Source organism: Bos javanicus, chromosome 9 (assembly GCF_032452875.1).
Source record: "Bos javanicus breed banteng chromosome 9, ARS-OSU_banteng_1.0, whole genome shotgun sequence".
Taxonomy (NCBI): domain Eukaryota; kingdom Metazoa; phylum Chordata; class Mammalia; order Artiodactyla; family Bovidae; genus Bos; species Bos javanicus.
The window spans coordinates 9,205,389-9,226,850 of NC_083876.1; the positions used below are offsets into that span (position 1 = coordinate 9,205,389).

The window sequence follows — 21,462 nt, forward strand, 5'->3', positions numbered from 1 at the left end:
ATGCAGTACTTGGGCACAGTCTCAAAAATGACAGAATGATCTCTCTTCCTTTCCAAGGCAAACCATTCAGTATCACAGTAATCCAAGTTTATGCCCCAATCACTAATGCCAAAGAAGCTGACACTGAGTGGTTCTATGAGGACCTACAAGACCTTCTAGAACTAACCAAAAAAAGATGTCCTTTTCATCATAAGGGACTGGAATAAAAAACTAGCAAGTCAAGAGATACCTGGAGTAACGAGCAAGTTTGACCTTGAAATACAGAATGAAACATGGCAAAAGCTAACAGAGTTTTGCCAAGAGAACGCACTGGTCATAGCAAACACCCTCTTCCAGCAGCACAAAGGATGACTCTACACATGGAGACCACCAGATGGTCAACACCAAAATCAGATTGATTATATTCTTTGCAGTCAAAGATGGAGAAGCTCTCTATAGTCAGCAAAAACAAGATCGGGAGCTGACTGTGGCTCAGATCATGAACTCCCTGTTGCAAAATTCAGACTTAAATTTTAAAAAGTAGGGAAAACCACTAGACCATTCAGCTATTACCTAAATCAAATTGCTTTAGTGCAAGTGACAAATAGATTCAAGGGTTTAGACCTGATAGAGTGCCTGAAGAACTGTAAACAGAAGTTTGTGACACTGTAAAAGGAGGCAGTGATCAAGACCATTCCAAGAAAAAGAAATGCAAAAAGGCAAAATGGGTGTTTGAGGAGGCCTTACTGAGAAAAGAAGAGAAGCTAAAGGCAAAGGAGAAAATGGAAGATATACCCATCAGAATGCACAGTTCCAAAGAATAGGAAGGAGAGATAAGAAAGTCTTCCTCCGTGATCAATACAAAGAAATAGAGGAAAACAATAGAATGGGAAAGACTAGAGATTTATTCAAGAAAATAGAGATACCAAGGGAACATTTCATGCAAAAATGGGCACAATAAAGGACAGAAATTGTATGGCCCTAGAAGGAGCAGAAGATATCAAGAAAAGGTGGCAAAAATACACCAAGGAATTATACAAAAAAAGATCTTAATGACCCAGATAACAACGATGGTGTGATCACTCACCTAAGACAGACATCTTGGAACGCGAAGTTAAGTGGACTTTAGGAAGCATCACTTCGAACAAAGCTGGTAGAGATGGTGGAATTCCAGTTGAGCTCTTTCAAATCCTAAAAGATGATGCTATGAAAGTGCTGCACTCAGTATGCCAGCAAATGTGGAAAACTCAGAAGTGGCCACAGGACTGGAAAAGGTCCATTTTCATTCCAGTCCCAAAGAATGCTCAAAATACCACACAATTGCACTCATCTCACATGCTAGCAAAGTAATGCTCAAAATTCTACAAGCCAGGCTTCATCAGTACATAAACCGAGAATGTCCAGATGTTCAAGCTGGATTTAGAAATGGCAGAGAAATCAGAGATCAAATCGCCAACATCTGTTGGATCATCAAAAAAGCAAGAGAGTTCCAGAAAAATTTCTACTTCTGCTTTATTGACTATGCCAAAGCCTTTGACTGTGTGGATCACAACAAACAGTGAAAAACTCTGAAAGAGATGGGAATACCAGACGACCTGACTTGCCTCCTGAGAAATCTGTATGCAAGTCAGGAAGCAGCAGTTAGAACTGGACATGGAACAGCAAACTGGTTCCAATTTGGGAAAAGGAGTACATCAAGGCTATTTATCATCACCCTACTTATTTAACTTTTATACAGAGTAAATCATGTGAAACGCTGGGCTGGATGAAGCACAAGCTGAATAAAGATCGCCGAGAGAAATATCAATAAGCTCAGATATGTCAATGACACCACCCTTATGTCAGTGTGTGAAGAGGAACTGAAGAGCCTCTTGATGAAAGTGAAAGAGGAGAGTGGAAAAAGCAGGTTTAAAACTCAGTATTCAAAAAGCGAAGATTATAGCATCCTGTCTCATCACTTCATGGCAAATAGATGGGGAAACAACGGAAACAGTGACACACTTTATTTTCTTCGGCTCCAAAATCACTGCAGATGGTGACTTCAGTCATGAAATTAAAAGACACTTGCTCCTTGGAAGAAAAGCTAACAGCATATTAAAAAACAGAGACATTACTTTGCCAACAAAGGTCCATCTAGTCAAAGCTATGGTTTTTCCAGTAGTCATGTATGGATGTGAGAGTTGCACCATAAAGACAGCAGAGTGGTGAAGAATTAATGCTTTTGAAGTGCGGTGTTGGAGAATGACTGTTGATAGTTGGACTGCAAGGAGATCTAACCAGTCTATCCTAAAGAAAATCAGTCCTGAATATTCATTGGAAGGACTGATGTTGATGCTGAAACTCTAATACTTTGGCCACCTGATGCGAAAAACCGACTCATTGGAAAAGACCCTGATGATGGGAAAGATTGAAGGCAGGATGAGAAAGGGAAGACAGTGGATGAGATGGTGGGATGGCATCACTGTCTTGAAGGACATGCTGCTGCTGCTAAGTCTCTTCAGTCATGTCCGACTCTGTGTGACCCCATAGACAGCAGCTAACCAGGCTCCTCTGTCCCTGGGATTCTCCAGGCAACAATACTGGAGTGGGTTGCCATTTCCTTCTCCAATGTATGCCTGCATGCTAAGTCTCTTCAGTCATGTCTGACTCTGTGTGACCCCATAGACAGCAGCCCACCAGGCTCCTCTGTCCACGGGATTCTCTAGGCAAGAATACTGGAGTGGGTTGCCATTTCCTTCTCCGAACAAAGGACATGAGTTTGAGCAATCTCCAGGAGTTGTGATGGACAGGGAAGCCTGGCATGCTGCAGTCCATGGGGTCAAAAAGAGTCAGACATGACTGAGTGACTGAATTGAAGTGAATTGAAATACAAACCTGAATCCTAAGACAAAGTGATGATTTTTAAAAGTGTGTTAACAGATTTCCTAGAAAAGGAAGAATAAGGTCACTCTTCAACATATTAAAAAAACATCTTAATTCACTTATAATAGATCAATGTAAACTAAAAGACTCTGAAATACTAGTTTTCACCTGCAAATTTGGCACTTCTCTCAATTCCTTTGGATATATACTCAGAAGTAGGGTTTCTGATTATATAGTAATTCTATTTTTAGTTTTTCTAGTAACCTTTATACTGTTTTTCATAGCAGCTGTACCATTTTACCTTCCCACCAACAGTGTACAAGTGTTCCAATTTTCCACATTTTTGTTAACATTTTTTTTCAGCAGTAGTCATTCCAGCAGGTGTGAGATGGTATCTCACTGTGGTTTTGGCTTGCATTTCCCTAATGATTAGTAGTGTTGAAGATCTTTTTCTATGTCTGTGCCAAGATATGGAAATAACCTAAATGTCCATGGATGGATAAATGGATAAAAATGTGATGCATATGTGGTGCTGGTGGTTTTAGTCACTAACTCATGTCCAAGTATTTGTGACCATATGAACTGTAGCCTGCCAGGTTCCTCTGTCCATGGGATTTCCCAGGCAAGAATACTGGAGTGGGTTACCATTTCCTTCTCCAGGGGATCCTCCTTATCCGGGGATCAATCCCATGTCTCCTGCTTGGCAGGTGGCACTGAGCCACCTGGGAAGCCAGGTATATATATACAGTGGAATATTATTCAGCCTTAAAAAAGAAGGAAACCCTGCCCTATTCTAAAACATGAATGAACCTGAAAGACATTAACTGACATAAGCCACTCAACAGAAGGACAAAGACTGTCTGATTCCACTTGTATCTGAAATAGTCAAATTCATAGAAACAGAGAGTAAAATGATGCTTGCCAGGAGATGGGAGGAGAGGAGATTAGGGAGCTGCTATAAAAAACAGAAAGTGAACGTTCAGTTCAGTTCAGTTCAGTCACTCAGTTGTGTCCGACTCTTTGCGACCCCATGAATTGCAGCACGCCAGGCCTCCCTGTCCATCACCAACTCCCGGAGTTCACTCAGACTCACGTCCATCGAGTCAGTGACGCCATCCAGCCATCTCATCCTCTGTCGTCCCCTTCTCCTCCTGCCCCCAATCCCTCCCAGCATCAGAGTCTTTTCCAATGAGTCAACTCTTCGCATGAGGTGGCCAAAGTACTGGAGTTTCAGCTTTAGCATCATTCCTTCCAAAGAACACCCAGGGCTGATCTTCTTCAGAATGGACTGGTTGGATCTCCTTGTAGTCCAAGGGAGTCTCAAGAGTCTTCTCCAACACCACAGTTCAAAAACATCAATTCCTCGGCGCTCAGCTTTATTCACAGTCCAACTCTCACATCGATACATGACCACAGGGAAAACCATAGCCTTGACTAGACAGACCTTTGTTGGCAAAGACCATCCCCATGGAAAGGAAATGCAAAAAAGGCAAAATGGCTGTCTGAGGAGGCCTTACAAATAGCTGTGAAAAGAAGAGAAGTGAAAAGCAAAAGAGAAAAGGAAAGATATAAGCATCTGAATGCAGAGTTCCAAAGAATAGCAAGAAGAGATAAGAAAGCCTTCCTTAGCGATCAATGCAAAGAAATAGAGGAAAACAACAGAATGGGAAAGACTAGAGATCACTTCAAGAAAATTAGAGATACCAAGGGAACATTTCATGCAAAAATGGGCTCGATAAAGGACAGAAATGGTATGGACCTAACAGAAGCAAAGATATTAAGAAGATGTGGCAGGAATACACATGAGAACTGAACAGAAAAGATCTTCACGACCAAGATAATCATGATGGTGTGATCAATCACCTAGAGCCAGAAATCCTGGAATGTGAAGTCAAGTGGGCCTTAGAAAGCATCACTACAAACAAAGCTAGTGGAGGTGATGGAATTCCAGTTGAGCTATTTCAAATCCTGAAAGATGATGCTGTGAAAGTGCTGCACTCAATATGCCAGCAAATTTGGAAGACTCAGCAGTGGCCACAGGCCTGGGAAAAGGTCAGTTTTCATTCCAATCCCAAAGAAAGGCAATGCCAAAGTGCATGTTATATAGGATTAATAAGCTCTAGAGATCTGCTGTATGCCTTTGTGCTCAAAGTTAGCAATACTCTGTTGTGCACTTAGAATTTTATTAAGAGGGTAGATCTCATAATAAAAATTCTTACCATAATAAAAAAATTGATCAGTAAAAGTCTAAGAGTTTAATAGTACAGTATATGTACACAAATGTAAAGAAACACACTCATATATTCTGAGATAAGAATACCAGCAGGCAGTCTCTGTGGATGAAGATTTGATTCTGCCTACCATCATTTCAAATTTTCTCTGAACCAGAAAATATAGCTACAGATAGTCTCCCTCATTTATGAAATTAAGCACATACAAGGGTAAAATTTCAGCAGTGTTTGAAATAGTAAAAGAATGGAAACAATCTAGATGCCCACCACAGGAGAAGGGTTAAAGGAGTCATAGTATTATTCTTATTGTAAAAATATAAAATGTTCACATTTTTATGATTGCATGAGTATTTGCAGAGCCAAGTATGTACTTTCCTTTCTTGAATTGTTTTATTGTTGTTTTCTGGTGTTTCTAGTTATCTGTTTCCCCTGCATTTATCTTCCATACTTTGCAAATGCTCTCACCTGAGGGAGTCCCTTTCAGACCTCTTACTTATCCTTAGCTACAAGCTTTCTAGGCCAACTATGAAATTCTATTCTGTGATTCCCTTTATTTTTTTTCCTGAGTTGATTCCAATGTTTCTTTGCCTTGTCATCTCCTATCTTCATTTTATTCTTTCATTAATGTGAACACATCCTTGAGAAAATTATTAAGAAAATGTAAAAAGGAGGTAATTTTTCTGAGTTTTTACACGTCTAAAAATGTTTCTATTCTACTCACATTCTTGGTTGATAATTTGTCTTGGTATATAATTCAAGATTGAGAATTATTTCCATCAAAATTACAAAAGTTTTGCTCCATTGTCTTTTACCATCAGTGATGTTGCTGATAAATCTGATGTTTTATGAATTCTTTTTTCTTCCTAGTTTTCTAAGAAGAGAAAAAGCAAGAATTCTATTTTCTGATTATCTCACCATTCTTCTCCTGAAACTCTTCACTCAGGGAAACAGAGGGGAAACACACTTTTCCATCCCCTTTCCAAATGGATAGAAGTACCCTTGTATCTGCTCCTTCCTCTGTGCCATGTGACTTATGGTTAAACTTTATGATCTATGGGAACATCTCCCAATAGATGGTGATGACATTTAGAAACACTCTTCTGCTGATAGAGTCTAATTTTCAGCCCCCATTTATATCTATGTTGACTCTTCCATTGTTTTTACATTTATACTATTATTATCTTAGTCTTCCTGAGTAAAATTAATGCCTTTGGCAGAAAGGAGGGAGGTCAAAAGAAGCTAAAAAATGGAAAGTCTTCAATGTATATTTTAATATTTAGAATTTTTTCTTTGTTATAGTATAGAACATGTTCCCCATTGGAAGTTTCATTTCACCATCTTACTCAATTGCAGCTTACTTAACCTCATGTTGTATAAACCATCTTCAGTTATCTGATTAAACTCCTAGATCTTTTATATAGTGTATGGATATCTCTGTATACTTATTTCTGTTTTAATCCTAAATTTACTATCTTATTTCCTTCAGGCTAGTCATTTATGTATGCAATGCAGCCCAAATGCAATGCAGTGTATGCAATGCAGCCCAAATGCAATGCAATGTATGTAATGCAGCCCAAATGCAAACATTATTGATACTATTACATTTAGAATTGTATTTCTATTATGATATCTATTCTTCAGAAGACATTGGAAGATATATGAAAATAGCCTATGTACAGACTCTCCCTCTTTCTGCAGTAGAACTATGTCTTCCTGTGGTCACTGAGCTATGCAACGCCAGCCCAAGGTACAGATTGTTATGAGAATCAAACTAATCATTAAAACTAATCAATCACATTCTCCCTCACACAAATCATTAAAGCAGATAATACAAATGGATTTTGTACTTGTAATTTTTTACTTGTAAACAGAGCCTTGAGTTTAACTGAAATCAAGCTGTTTCATGTAAGATTTTCACAGCCAAGAATAATTACAAATATGAAATTACTAAAATATGAAATTGCTTATGACTAATCAATAAAAGTGAGTCAAGAATAATTGCCAAATAGGAAACTACATTATTTTAGATGATAATAAGCATTTAAAGTAACTCAATTGGATCTACTGCTTTGTAATTAATGGTTTATATGGATACTTTAATCTCTGCAGTTCCTGTTGTATTTTCAAAAAGTAAATACTTAATCCTCATCAGTGTGAGATAAATTAAAGAAAGAAGCTTATATTTCTTCTTCTGATGAAGGGCAAACTCCTCCAAATAGAAGTGTAGCATCTACTTTGCAGTACTACCACATAAGAATTTTAAATAACTTGGATTATTTTGGTACCAAGTGGGATTTGAGGATGAAGAATATAGGTTTCTAAATTGGAATTTCTGTAGCTATGGCAATTAATGTCCTCAGTAGAGCAGAAGTACCAGGAGAAGTGCAAAGAATCAGAATCTTAGCAGTCATTCATCCATTCAACACCTTCTAAATACAGTCCATATTGCTAGATAATATGCAGAAGGAAATGGAACTGAGGATATCTATATCTATATCTATCTCTCTCTATATATATAAAACACTTTTGAAATGGAGTGCTTCATCATAGAGGGAAAAGTCACTGTTAGAGAAAAATCTGTGGGACATACAGATTCCCCACAGCATTCCAGAGTCAGAGACTAGGTTCTATTATTTAATTTAGAATATTTCTAGTTTTTATTGATTGAAACAATAGTGACTGAAGAAATGCTATTTCAGAATCTATATAATAATAAGAAATGTGATTTCTGAGTTCAGAAAACATAGAAAAAGATTAGTGTTAAAATTTACCCTGCAATCACAAGGAACAATAATTCATTATAGTTCATGTCTAAACTGCTGCCAAAGCTTTCGAATGAAATAGTTAAGTTTTGAAAGCACAGCGAATGACCTCCATTTTTTAAATTGTTGAAGGTAAGATAAAATTGTCCATCCAATTATGGAACCTGTTTACTGTGACTGAGAATGATTGAAACATTCCTGTTCACACAAATCTGTCATAAAGTTTTCTTTCTGGTGACAGCTCTTATCCTTCTGTTGTCAGTGTTACTGAAAAGGTTTGCAAGGGCTTTTTCAGTATATAGAAAAGGTTCTACTGTTTTTCTTTCAAAAGCATCTGTTTCTTAGTGTGTGACAACTGCTTATGATAAAATGATAGGCTCTTTATGTGTAATATAGAATTCCCTTGCTGAATACTTACACATCCTAAGGGAAATTCTTTCTTGTGTTAGTCCTGATAATTCTGTAAAATAGTATAAAACTGGCTACTCCTTTCTCATCATAAACATTCTTAAATGCTGCTTCTCAGAACTTGTATGAAAATCGCTTCCCATGACTGTGGACTTTATTATACTTTTACTTACTTGTTTTTGTGTTTTGTTCTGATACCTCCAACTTATGAAATTTTTTCCCATTATTCTCATATTAAAGGCATGAAATTTTCTATAAAGACAGATAACTTTGTTTTCCATCTTAATTTTGTACACACTCTTAGAAAGAAAGAAAATGCCCTGGTGGTAGCCAAAGAATTTATATAGATTCTGCTTAATTTTGTGTCTCAAGCCTATGAAGCATATTCTAAAGTAATAATCATAACACTTAAAATACACCTACTGGCATAACATTTTTGTTGAAGTGGGTTTTAGGGATCCTATGTTCTGCAACATTTCTGGCAAGAGAGTACAAAGAATATTTTTAAATGAAACTTCCATTTTTTACTTTAGCTCCTTTTTTTTGATTGAGAAGTTATGAATATATTTTGCCCTCATTTCACAAATGAAAATGTGTTAAAATGCAATTAATCTACCACATTAACTCTAGGAAACATTGTCTGTATTTGTTAAACACTTCAAAATTCTGCTGTGAACCAGTTAATTCTAAGTAATTTCTCAGTTAAATATTTACATGGGCTTTCATGTTGATAAGCTCTCGCCTGTCTTAAATAATCAGCAGATTGTCCAGTGTAGCACACCGTAAAAGCAACTCACTAGGACTTAAAATGGTTTAGCTGGTTGGGACTATTTTTTGCATAGTTTTATCCTAGCTAAAAGAGGTAACAGCTTTAGGAATTCCTTTCCTTGTCTACATTTCTAATGTTCAGAATTCTGTTTTAAAATGAATGCTTGTATGGGGATGTTTACATCATGAATATCCTAAATACAGTCTTAAGTTTCTCTTTCAGAAAGGCAATAAATCTTTATGATTTTAAAATTTTAGGAATAACTAAGTTTAAAGTTATTTTCATAAAGCCTAAGTAGATGGAAAAAGTAAAACAAAAAAAAAGGATAGAAATTATTCTTCACCAAGTTAAACTGAAGAAGAAAATAATGCATAGATTATGCAAAGATTCTATATGCACAAAGATACTTAAGACATGATTCTCCAAATAGGAAAATGGTATAAACATGTAAAACATCAATAGTAGTCAAAGATTTAATAATCATAATAGAGATGATGTCACAAATAGTAGATGATTAATTCTTTTTTTTTAATTTGAGCTTTCACAGACTTCAGAGATTTTTTGTTTGTTTCTTGAAGTATAACATATATACAGAAGAGTATATATAACAAGTTGTAGTTCAAAATATTTTTTAATATATCCACAATTGAATATATCCACATTACCAACATACAGATCAAGAATAAGAGCAGTTGGACATACCCATGATACCAAAATCCATATCAAGAATCAGAGCAAACGCTAATGGTTTTTTGATTCTATTACAATAAGAGTGGATGATTAACTCTTAGATGAATTGTAAGGCAGTTTTACTCTTAGACATCAGAGAGTGGAATGATCACTTCAGATGAGAAATAGAGACAAGACTGAACGTCCTCCAATGTGGTATTTAAGTCCAAGGCAAAGTTTCGAAAATAAATATAATTATATGCAGACCAGGAATCTGTATCCTACCACTGATGCTCAGTATTATTCTATCTCTGTTTAGTTCCTTATGATCTAGTTTTGTAAGTACTTACTAATTCTCTTCTGTAAGTATGGTAAAAGATAGAAAAAAGTGATTTTTTGCCCTCCAAAACTCATAGTCAACTAAGATGATGAGTAAAACATACGTATAATGGCATTTACAATGTTAGAGTAAGAAGGAATTATTGAAGGGTTCTGAGGCAAATGCTGAGCTCTGCCCAAGTTTAATTTGAGGAGCTTCAGCCTTGGTATAAGTTTTGCTAAGTGATAGGTTAATCCATTGTTTGACTTTATGAAATACAAAGAATAGTTAGATGGAGAATTGCAAATAATGTTCAGTTCAGTTCAGTTCAGTTGCTCAGTCCTGTCTGACTCTTTGCGACCCTGTGAACCGCAGCATGCCAGGCCTCCCTGTCCATCAGCAAGTTCCGGAGTTCATCCAAACTCATGTCCATTGAGTCAGTGATGGCATCCAACCATCTCTTCCTCTGTCGTCCCCTTCTCCTCCTGCCCTTAATCTTTCCCAGCATCAGGGTCTTTTCCAATGAGTCAGCTCTTGGCATCAGGTGGCCAAAGTATTGGAGTTTCAGCTTCAGCATCAGTCCTTCCAATAAACACCCAGGACTTATCTCCTTTAAGATGGACTGGTTGGATCATCCTCAAATTTGAATTTCCTAATTCTGGAAAAAATATAATTTTTCCATACTTCGTTGACCTATGTTTTACTAATGATAATATTGATTTTCTTTGTAAATCAACTAATAATATTTAATAAAGTCAGATCAAAAATATTCTGAATATTAATGTAATAGAGCTAGGATTAAAATTTGGTCATGGATAATCCAAATAGAGAATTGGATTAAAAATAGCATTGGAGATGAAAAATAATTCCCCTTTTTCATCAAATTCCTTGCTGAGTCCTAGAGTTAGCAAAGGTCAGGAGTGGGGGAATACTTAGAATCATGACTGTCTGGGAGGCATGTTAGTGGGTTTATCTGTGAGTATACCATAAATTTTTTTAATCCGTTGAATACATTCCAAGTCAAGTTTAATATTTTCATCTTATTTAGGCTTTTGCTTTGTAATTTTTCTTAACTAGTAAAGGGAATGGAAATTTTATTACATGTGGCTCAGAATTAACTGTACTATCTTGATGAATGTTCAGTATGTGTATGTTTTAGCAGCTCACATTTAAAAACACTGAAAGACCTGTCAACATTTGGATGTATATCAAAAATGTTATGTGTAAGTTTGACTATTCATGAAATTATAATAGTTTCCAAGGGTAAAGGGGAAGAGTTTTATCTGAAGCCAAGATTGTGTCAATCTCAAAAAAATGACACAAGCCCTTGTGATTATCTTGTAATTAATCTTTGGTATATTTTGATTTGAAAATTTGGTTTTCTTATCATGTCAGAAATTTACCATCCTAAAGTTGACCTAATTAGGCAGTTTTCTTTCGTTATCTATCATTTGGCAGGTGTTTGTGGTTAAACAAACAAACAAAAAAAGAACTGATCACATTTTTCACTCCCTGATTTTTCAGTTCAGTTCAGTTCAGTCATTCAGTCGTGTCTGACTCTTTGCAACCCCATGAATTTCAGCACACCTCCCTGTCCATCAACAACTCCCAGAGTTCACCCAAACTCATGTCCATCGAGGCGGTGATGCCATCTAGCTATCTCATCCTCTGTCATCCCCTTTTCCTCCTGCCCTCAACCCCTCCCAGCATCAGAGTCTTTTCCAGTGAGTTAACTCTTCGCATGAGGTGGCCAAAGTATTGAAGTTTCAGCTTTAGCATCAGTTCTTCCAAAGAACACCCAGGACTGATCTCCTTTAGAATGGACTGGTTTTATCTCCTTGCAGTCCAAAGACACACTGGTTTTTATTCCTGCCTAAATCAATAAATACCAACCCCAGGTTGGTAGGTGCTCAGTATACTACTGGTGATCAGTGCAGAAATAACTCCAGAAAAAATGAAGGGATTCAGCCAAAGCTAAAACAACACCCAGTTGTGGATGCGAATGGTGATAGAAGCAAGGTTCAATGCTGTAAAGAGCAATATTACATAGGAACATGGAATGTTAGGTCCATGAATCAGGCAAATTGCAAGTGGTCAAACAGGAGATGGCAAGAATGAACATCGACATTCTAGGAATTTGTGAACTAAGATGGATTGGAATAGGTGAATTTAACTCAGATGATCATTATATCTACTACTGTGGGCAGAAATCCCTTAGAAGAAATGGAGTACCATCATAGTCAACAAAAGAGTCCGAAATGCAGGACAAGGATGCAATCTCAAAAATGACAGAATGATCTCTGTTCATTTCCAAGGCAAACCATTCAATATCATAGTAATCCAAGTCTATGCCCCAACCAATAACACTGAAGAAGCTGAAATTGAACACTTCTATGAAGATCTACAAGACCTTCTAGAACTAACACCCCAAAAAGTGTCCTTTTCATCATAGGGGACTGGAATGCAAAAGTAGGAAGTCAAAAAACACCTGGGGTAACAAGCAAATTTGGCCTTGGAGTACAGAATGAAGCAGGGCAAAGGCTAATAGAGTTCTGCCAAGAGAACACACTGGTCATAGCAAACACTCTCTTCCAACAACACAAGAGAAGACTCTACGCATGGATATCACCAGATGGTTGACACTGAAATCAGATTGATTATATTGTTTGCAGTCAAAGATAGAGAAGCTCTATACAGTCAGCATAAACAAGACTGGGAGCTGACTGTGGCTCAGATCATGAACTCCTTATTGCCAAATTCAGACTGAAATTGAAGAAAATGGAGAAAACCACTAGACCATTCAGGTCTGACCTAAATCAAATCCCTTATGACTATACAGTGGAAGTGAGAAATAGATTTAAGGGACTAGATCTGACAGACAGAGTGCCTAATGAACTATGGATGGAGGTTCGTGACATTGAACAGGAGACAGGAATCAAAACAATCCTCCCAAAAAAAATAAATGCAAAAAAGAAAAATGGCTGTCTGAGGAGGCCTTACAAATAGCTGTGAAAACAAGGGAAGTGACAAGCAAAGGAGAAAAGGAAAGATAGACCCATTTGAATACAGAGTTCCAAAGAATAGCAAGGAGAGATAAGAAAGCCTTCCTCAGTGATCAGTGCAAAGAAATAGAGGAAAACAACAGAACGGGAAAGACTAGAGATCTCTTCAAGAAAATTAGAGATGCCAAGGGAACATTTCATGCAAGGATGGGCTCGATAAAGACAGAAATGGTATGGACCTGACAAAAGCAGAAGATATTAAGAAGAGGTGGCAAGAATACACAGAAGAACTGTATAAAAAAGAGCTTCATGACCCAGATAATCATGATGGTGTGATCACTCACCTAGAGCCAGACACCCTGGAATGTGAAGTCAAGTGGACCTTAGGAAGCATCACTATGAACAAAGCTAGTGGAGGTGATGGAATTCCAGTTGAGCTATTCCAAAGCCTGAAAGATGATGCTGTGAAAGTGCTGCACTGAGTATGCCAGCAAATTTGGAAAACTCAGCAGTGGCCACAGGACTGGAAAAGGTCAGTTTTCATTCCAATCCCAAAGAAAGGCAATGCCAAAGAATGCTCAAACTACCGCACAATTGCACTCATCTCACACGCTAGTAAAGTCATGCTCAAAATTCTCCAAGCCAGGCTTCAGCAATACATGAACCGTGAACTTCCAGATGTTCAAGCTGGTTTTAGAAAAGGCAGAGGAACCAGAGATCAAATTGCCAACATCTGCTGGATCATAGAAAAAGCAAGAGAGTTCCAGGAAAACATCTATTTCTGCTTTATTGACTATGCCAAAGCCTTTGACTGTGTGGATCACAATAAACTGTGGAAAATTCTGAAAGAGATGGAAATACCAGACCACCTGACCTGCTTCTTGAGAAACCTATATGCAGGTCAGGAAGCAACAGTTAGAACTGGACATGGAACAACAGACTGGTTCCAAATAGGAAAAGGAGTACGTCAAGTCTGTGTATTGTCACCCTGCTTATTTAACTTCTATGCAGAGTACATCATGAGAAACGCTGGGCTGGAAGAAGCACAAGCTGGAATCAAGATTGCCGGGAGAAATATCAATAACCTCAGATATGCAGATGATACCACCCTTACGGCAGAAAGTGAAGAAGAACTAAAAAGCCTCTTGATGAAAGTGAAAGAGGAGAGTGAAAAAGTTGGCCTAAAGCTCAAAATTTAGAAAACTAAAATCATGGCATCTGGTCACTTCATGCCAAATAGATGGGGAAAGAGTGGAAACAGTGGCTAACTTTATTTTTCTGGGCTCCAAAATCACTGCAGATGGTGATTGCAGCCATGAAATTAAAAGACACTTACTCCTTGGATGGAAGGTTATGACCAACCTAGACAGCATATTAAAAAGCAGAGACATTACTTTGTCAACAAAGGTCCGTCTAACCAGTGGTCATGTATGGATGTGAGAGTTGGACTATAAAAAAAGCTGAGCACCAAAGAATTGATTCTTTTGAACTGTAGTGTTGGAGAAGACTCTTGAGAGTCCCTTGGACTGCAAGGACATCCAACCAGTCCGTCCTAAAGGAGATCAGCCCTGGGTGTTCATTGGAAGGACTGATGCTGAGGCTGAAACTCCAATACTTTGGCCACCTCATGCAAAGAGCTGACACATTGGAAAAGACCTTGATGCTGGGAAAGATTGAAGACAGGAGAAGAAGGGGACGACAGAGGATGAAATGGTTGGATGGCGTCATCGACTCAATAGACATGGGTTTGGGTGGACTCCGGGAGTTGGTGATGGACAAGGATGCCTGGCATGCTGTGGTTCATGGGGTCGCAAAGAGTTGGACACAACTGAGAGACTGAACTGAACTGAAATCAATAAAACATAGGCTCTACGTACCCCTGTAACATTAATTTTTCCAAAAATAGGTAAAAGAATAAATACGTACATTTTATGAATGCTTGCTCGGTTGTTCAGTCGCATCCAGCTCTTTGAGACCCCATGGATGGTAGCCTACCAGATTCCTTTGTCCATGGGAATTTTCCAGGCAAGAATACTGGAGTAGATTGCCATTTCCTTCTCCACATTTTATGAATACTGTGTGGAGGAAGACTCAGGAAGATTTGGGGAACACTGAGCATTGTTGATGGCTTGCCACGTGGATCAACAGTAAAGAATTCACCTGCAGTGCAGGAGGCACAGGAGACATGGATTTGAGCACTGAGTCAGGAAGATCCCATGGAGGAAGACAACAACCCATTCCAGTATTCTTGCCAGGAAAATCCCATGGACAGAGGAGTCTGGCGGGCTACAATCCATAGGGTCACAAAGAATAGAACTTGACTCAGTGATTGATCACACATGCACAAGCATTGGTGATACATGTAGAATTTTTTGTATAAATGCTTTTTCAAAATTAGTTACAGGAATTTATACTAAATTCTGACAGTTTTAATCAAAGAAAAGCTATGAGTGAAAAATTAAAATATATTTGTGATATTTTTATTCTAAATAAAATTGGATGGTATGAAGATTTAAATTCTATGAAAAACCAAAAAATGTATATATAATAATACATAATAAACACATCCTCACAAGCACACCTGATGTTTTACTTTAAATGTAGTTATGACTTTTAAAGAAAATGGTTACATTATAAAAATGAATCTTAATTTTTAAAAATTAGATAATAATGCTTCTCCTAAAGGGATGAAGATGAATTCTTATGTTCAAGTGTGTCTTTACTGGAGTTCTCATATTCCAAAGAGTTTAAGGCATTTAATATATAATAGATTAACCATTCAGTTCAGTTCAGTTCAGTTCAGTTCAATCACTCAGTCGTGTCTGACTCTTGCAACCCCATGAATCACAGCACGCCAGGCCTCCCTGTCCATCACCAACTCCCGGAGTTCACTCACACTCACGTCCATCGAGTTGGTGATGCCATCCAGCCATCTCATCCTCTGTCATCCCCTTCTCCTCCTGCCCCCAATCCCTCCCAGCATCAAAGTCTTTTCCAATGAGTCAACTCTTCGCATGAGGTGGCCAAAGTACTGGAGTTTCAGCTTTAGCATCATTCCTTCCAAAGAAATCCCAGGGCTGAGCTCCTTCAGAGTGGACTGGTTGGATCTCCTTGCAGTCCAAGGGACTCTCAAGAGTCTTCTCCAACACCACAGTTCAAAAGCATCAATTCTTTGGCACCCAGCCTTCTTCACAATTCAACTCTCACATCCATACATGACCACAGGAAAAACCATAGCCTTGACTAGACAGACCTTTGTTGGCAAAGTAATGTCTCTGCTTTTGAATATGCTATCTAGGTTGGTCATAACTTTCCTTCCAAGGAGTAAGCGTCTTTTAATTTCATGGCTGCAGTCACCATCTGCAGTGATTTTGGAGCCCAGAAAAATAAAGTCTGACACTGTTTCCACTGTTTCCCCATCTATTTCCCATGAAGTGATGGGACCAGATGCCATGATCTTTTTTTCTGAATGTTGAGCTTTAAGCCAATTTTTTCACTCTCCTCTTTCACTTTCATCAAGAGGCTTTTTAGTTCCTCTTCACTTTCTGCCATAAGGGTGGTGTCATCTGCATATCTGAGGTTATTGATATTTCTTCTGGCAATCCTGATTCCAGCTTGTGCTTCTTCCAGCCCAGTGTTTCTCATGATGTACTCTGCATAGAAGTTAAATAAGCAGGGTGACAATATACAGCCTTGACGTACTCCTTTTCCTATTTGGAACCAGTCTGTTGTTCCATGTCCAGTTCTAACTGTTGCTTCCTGACCTGCATACAGGTTTCTCAAGAGGCAGGTCAGGTGGTCTGGTATTCCCATCTCTTTCAGAATTTTCCACAGTTTATTGTGATCCACACAGTCAAAGGCTTTGGCATAGTCAATAAAGCAGAAATAGATGTTTTTCTGGAACTCTCTTGCTTTTTCCATGATCCAGCGGATGTTGGCAATTTGATCTCTGGTTCCTCTGCCTTTTCTAAAACTAGCTTGAACATCTGGAAGTTCATGATTCACTTACTGCTGAAAAGCCTGGCTTGGAGAATTTTGAGCATGACTTTACTAGCGTGTGAGATGAGTGCAATTGTGTGGTAGTTTGAGCATTCTTTGGCATTGCCTTTCTTTGGGATTGGAATGATGATTAATCATACATATTCTAAAAACCCTTTGAAAATGCTGGCTCTACCCAAAAGCTTTTTTTTTTTTTTTAAACAGTGGATTGATTTCTCATTATGATTTTTTTTTCAATCATTAACAGGTGCCTGGTATTGAATAAGACAGTGATTCTACCATTGTCCTTACAGCCTGGTGAATCATTTCCTAAATAATTACTTAAATGGAATTATGATAAATAATTTAAAGAACAAGTACAGGCACCTTAAGACTGGTGCAATAAGGCATTCATCTCTTTATGTGGACAATCCAGGGAGGTCAGGCTGGCTTTTCTTGAGGTCAGTTTGTGCTCTGGAGGATGGAGGGGTCTGTGTCTAGTATCACCTGGAAAGCTCTTACAGGTGAGCAAGCAAGCAGGTGGTGGAGCAGAAGGATGGAGGAGAGTAATAGATGGATCAAATCCACCTATTTGGAGCTACATCAGTTGGACTTGGGGACTGGATGTGAAAGAGAAGTGAGAGAGGCAAGTATGGAAGGCGAGTTCTAGGTTCTCAACAAGAGCTCTAGCAGGATGGTGCGTGGGTCTACAGAGTTGGGGTGCTGGAAAAGGCCCCAGTTTTGGTGGGAGGGCCCTAAATGTGCTGTTGCTGTGCTAAATTCACATGCTGGGGAGAGCAGAGTGGGTGTACCAGGCAGGCATTTGGATGTGTGGACCTACAAGCTCAAATATAAATTGAATAAAACTTTTGGCATCATTGGCCTGGAGAATCTAAAGTCCACGGTATAATATGAGATCATGGCAGGAGAACGGGGAGAAAATGGGCCTAAACCCTTGCATTGAAAGGCGTTATAGGGAAGGAGGAAGCAGCCAGAGAGACTGAGAAGCCTCCAGAGGGGTAACAACTAACCATCAATCCCAAAGACTTTAAACAGCAACGGTATCAACATTCTGGTTTTTGTGTTGAGAATTTCTGTGTAATAGTAATTATCTGTGAGAATCGGGAGATTCAGATTAGTGCATCTGGGACTTCCTGCACATTTTGTAGAAGTGAAAAAAAAAAAGGTTATTTTTTCTACCACTTGAAAGAATACTTTTCATGAGAAAGAATTAAATAATGTCTATGAGGCTAAAAATTAAGTGGTATGAATAGATAAATGTTGAAGCTGATGTCATAACCGGGTGTTTTTTCAGAGGAAAACTACAGAGCCACTCTCAACCAAAAATGCTGTTGCATTTATAGAGTTTAAATACATGAAGAGGCATTTTTTTTCTGCCTGTAAATATTGTTACCATTTATTGATGGCAGGTTGATTTAAAAAAAAAAAAAGACATGGTTCCAACCAAATGAGAGTCATCCCTGGGAGTGATCACTGTTTAAGAGTCTTTCTTTTCTTTTGTCTTGTTAACTCTGAAGATAAACCAGTCAAAGAAGGACAGTTCACCATTATTAATGTATTATATAGTCTAAGCTTGGAAGAGCTCAGGTCGCTTTAAAAGTTTTTGTATAATTAATAAAATTAGTATTAATTTTCACAACATTCTTTGTAAGGCAGGCATGCTTGAAGCAATCTACTAATATGTGTCCCCCTTTTTTTTTGTAGGGTTCCCTGGGGATACAAGGCCCCCAAGGTCCACCTGGAAAAGAGGGTCAGAGGGTAAGTAAACTCAGAACAGCTAGCAGGCATTCTAACTCAGAGGTTACTTATTTCTGAACACTTATAAAAATAAATTGGAATACATCAGGCAAATGGGCAGTGGGAGAATATCAACTATCTGAAAGCTGAAATTTGAGATTTTGACAGAGCTTTTACAATCCAGAAAATTCTATATATTTTCCAGATTGGCAGCACAAGTGTGGAGATACTGTTTGGGTGAAATGAATTAACTGTTATTCGATCTGGAACACGTGATCCTATTTTGGGGGTTTTGAGTTAAGCTCATCTTTGCTGATTTAAGTTTAATGACTTATCTTTGCAGAGTTTTAGCCTGTTCATGAATTCTGGAAAGACTGTGGATATTAAGTGCATTCTTTAGCCAAATTAAATTATTGACATTAGTGACTCTTTGTAGTTAACTTTTCCTACCTTTGAGATATGTATGTATCACATGAACACATTGTACTTGCCGAGGGAGTATAGCAGTCACCTTCCAGTTCAGTTAGGCTTACTGGCTCCCAGTAAAAGGAAGCCCTGCGGTGAGACTTGGTCAGTCCTCCATGAACACTCTCTGCAGTGGGGTAGCCCATTCCTGTGGCCAACTGTTATTAACTATTTTCAAATCATGCTAAAGATTCCAAACATTTTGTATGTGCTTTCTTATATGAGTAGTATTTTTAACTTTTGTTACCTTATGGATGAGAATTGTGTGACTCATGCAGTGTAGATGCCTTGCCTAAAGTTATAGAGCTAATGAAAAATCAAGCCAGGACTTGAATTTGGGCTTTCTGGCTTTGGATTTCATGTTCTCTTTTACTGTCTCAGCATGTTAACCCCAGAACTCTTTCTTAGTCATTTAAATTTATTATTCCCTGTTCTGCCCCCTGGCAAATAAGTCTGTTGCCTCAGATATATGAGTCCTTCAAATATTTGAAGACCTATGGTATTTTTACCAAGGTTTGCCTTTTGTCAGATTGATAATAAAATCCACATTCTCTAAGCTCTTCCTCTTGTCTTGATTACTGACTACCTAACATGCCAGTGGTCTTTCCCAGAAAACACTCATGAACCTTCTGAAGGTGTCAGTAATGGAACTGGATGTATATATGGTATTTAGGGCAGAGTTAAGTGTGGCAAATATGCCCTGTGCCTATGACCACAGGCTTCTATTGCAACCTAAGATGAGCCAATGCTCCTGTGAATGGCATCACACTTTGTTTTTCCTAACTCCTTCTACTACAGCAGCTCTCTTTTTTACAATTTGTTTTCCAGAGTTACAATTAAAAGTTTATTAGGAAAAAAAATGAACTAGATGACATTGAAGTTTGTTCAGTTAAAAAATTCTGTGTTCAGTTCTTTTTCCCAGTGGCTATTTCAGTGAACATAATAGGGCTTAATAAGTTTGGATGATGAAAAAAACAGAAGGAAAATTTTGTGAATAATAGCTAACATTTATGGGCTACCTATTTCTAATTTCATTTGTTTCTCACAATAGCTCTGTGAGATAGATTCTACTACAGTGCTCACAGGGAATCGGAGTTTGTTCAGGAGCCTGAATAGAACACATTGCTATTAAGTGGATTATATGGATATTTTAAAACTATTTACAAAGTAGTCACATTTGGGTTCTACTCTCAACACCTATGTGTATAATTATAGTTTCCTCTTTTTAGCTCTCCAGCTCACTATCCAAGAGTTCATTACTCTACCTGATCAAAGTTTTAAGTGGTCTAGAGAAAAAATTGAAGATTACTTCCCTAGATCTGTGCTTTTGAGGCTGTTTTAAGCATTTTACCCACTGGAGGCAGAGGACTAGATGAAATGACCTTGTATAGTTAATGCCTAAGCTTCTTATTTTCTCACAGTCGTGGCCAAGATGATTGTTCCATCTAGGAACATATTTCTTAATTAACTTCTGTCTTCAGCATCCAGGGTACATTTTGCTCATAGTAACTACCCCTTCATGGAAACTGAGTGATCAGTTATACCCCCTAGTTAATATATAAGGAACAAAATAATTGAGGAACACATAACAAAATATGTAAGGAACACATGCAACTCAGTAGCAAAACATGCAATAACCCAGTTTTCAACCGGACAAAGGACCTGAATAGACACTTCTCAGAAGATGACATACAAATGACCAATGAAAAAGTGCTCAATGTAGCTAATCATTAAGGAACACTAATCAAAACCACAGTGAATATCACCCCACATTTGCTAGAATGGCCAGTATCAGAAAGACAAGAGATAAGCATTGACAAAGTTATGAAGAAGAGGGAACCCAGGCTCCCTGCTGGTGGAATGTAAATTGGTGTAGCCACCATGGAGAACAGTATGAAGGTTCCTCCAGAAAGTAGAACTACTTTATGAGCCACCAGTCTCACTAGTGGGTACATGTCTAAAGGAATGAAACCAGTATTTTGAAGAAATATACATACTCCCATGATTTGGAAGCAACCTAAATATCTATTGACAGGTGAATGAATAAAGAAAATACAGTTAAACACACACATACAGTGGAATATTATTTCAGCCTCAATAAAGAAGGAAATCTTGCCATTTGTAACAAAATGGATGAACCTGGAGGACATTATGCTAAATGAAATAAGCCAGTTATGGAAAGACAGATGCTCACTTATATGTGGAATCTGAAAATGTAAAAATCCATAGAAACAGAGAGTAGAGTGGTGATTACTATAGG

General features: G+C 38.0%; 1 protein-coding gene across 1 annotated transcript in view; it reads left to right on the forward strand.

Moving 5' to 3' along the window:
* The window catches only part of COL19A1 (collagen type XIX alpha 1 chain), a 437,433-nt gene that overhangs the window by 232,080 nt on the left and 183,891 nt on the right, over positions 1-21,462 (forward strand). The window contains exon 14 of the mRNA XM_061427130.1: positions 18,705-18,758. Within this exon, the coding sequence (XP_061283114.1) occupies positions 18,705-18,758 (54 nt within the window). The remainder of the gene's footprint in view (positions 1-18,704; positions 18,759-21,462) is intronic.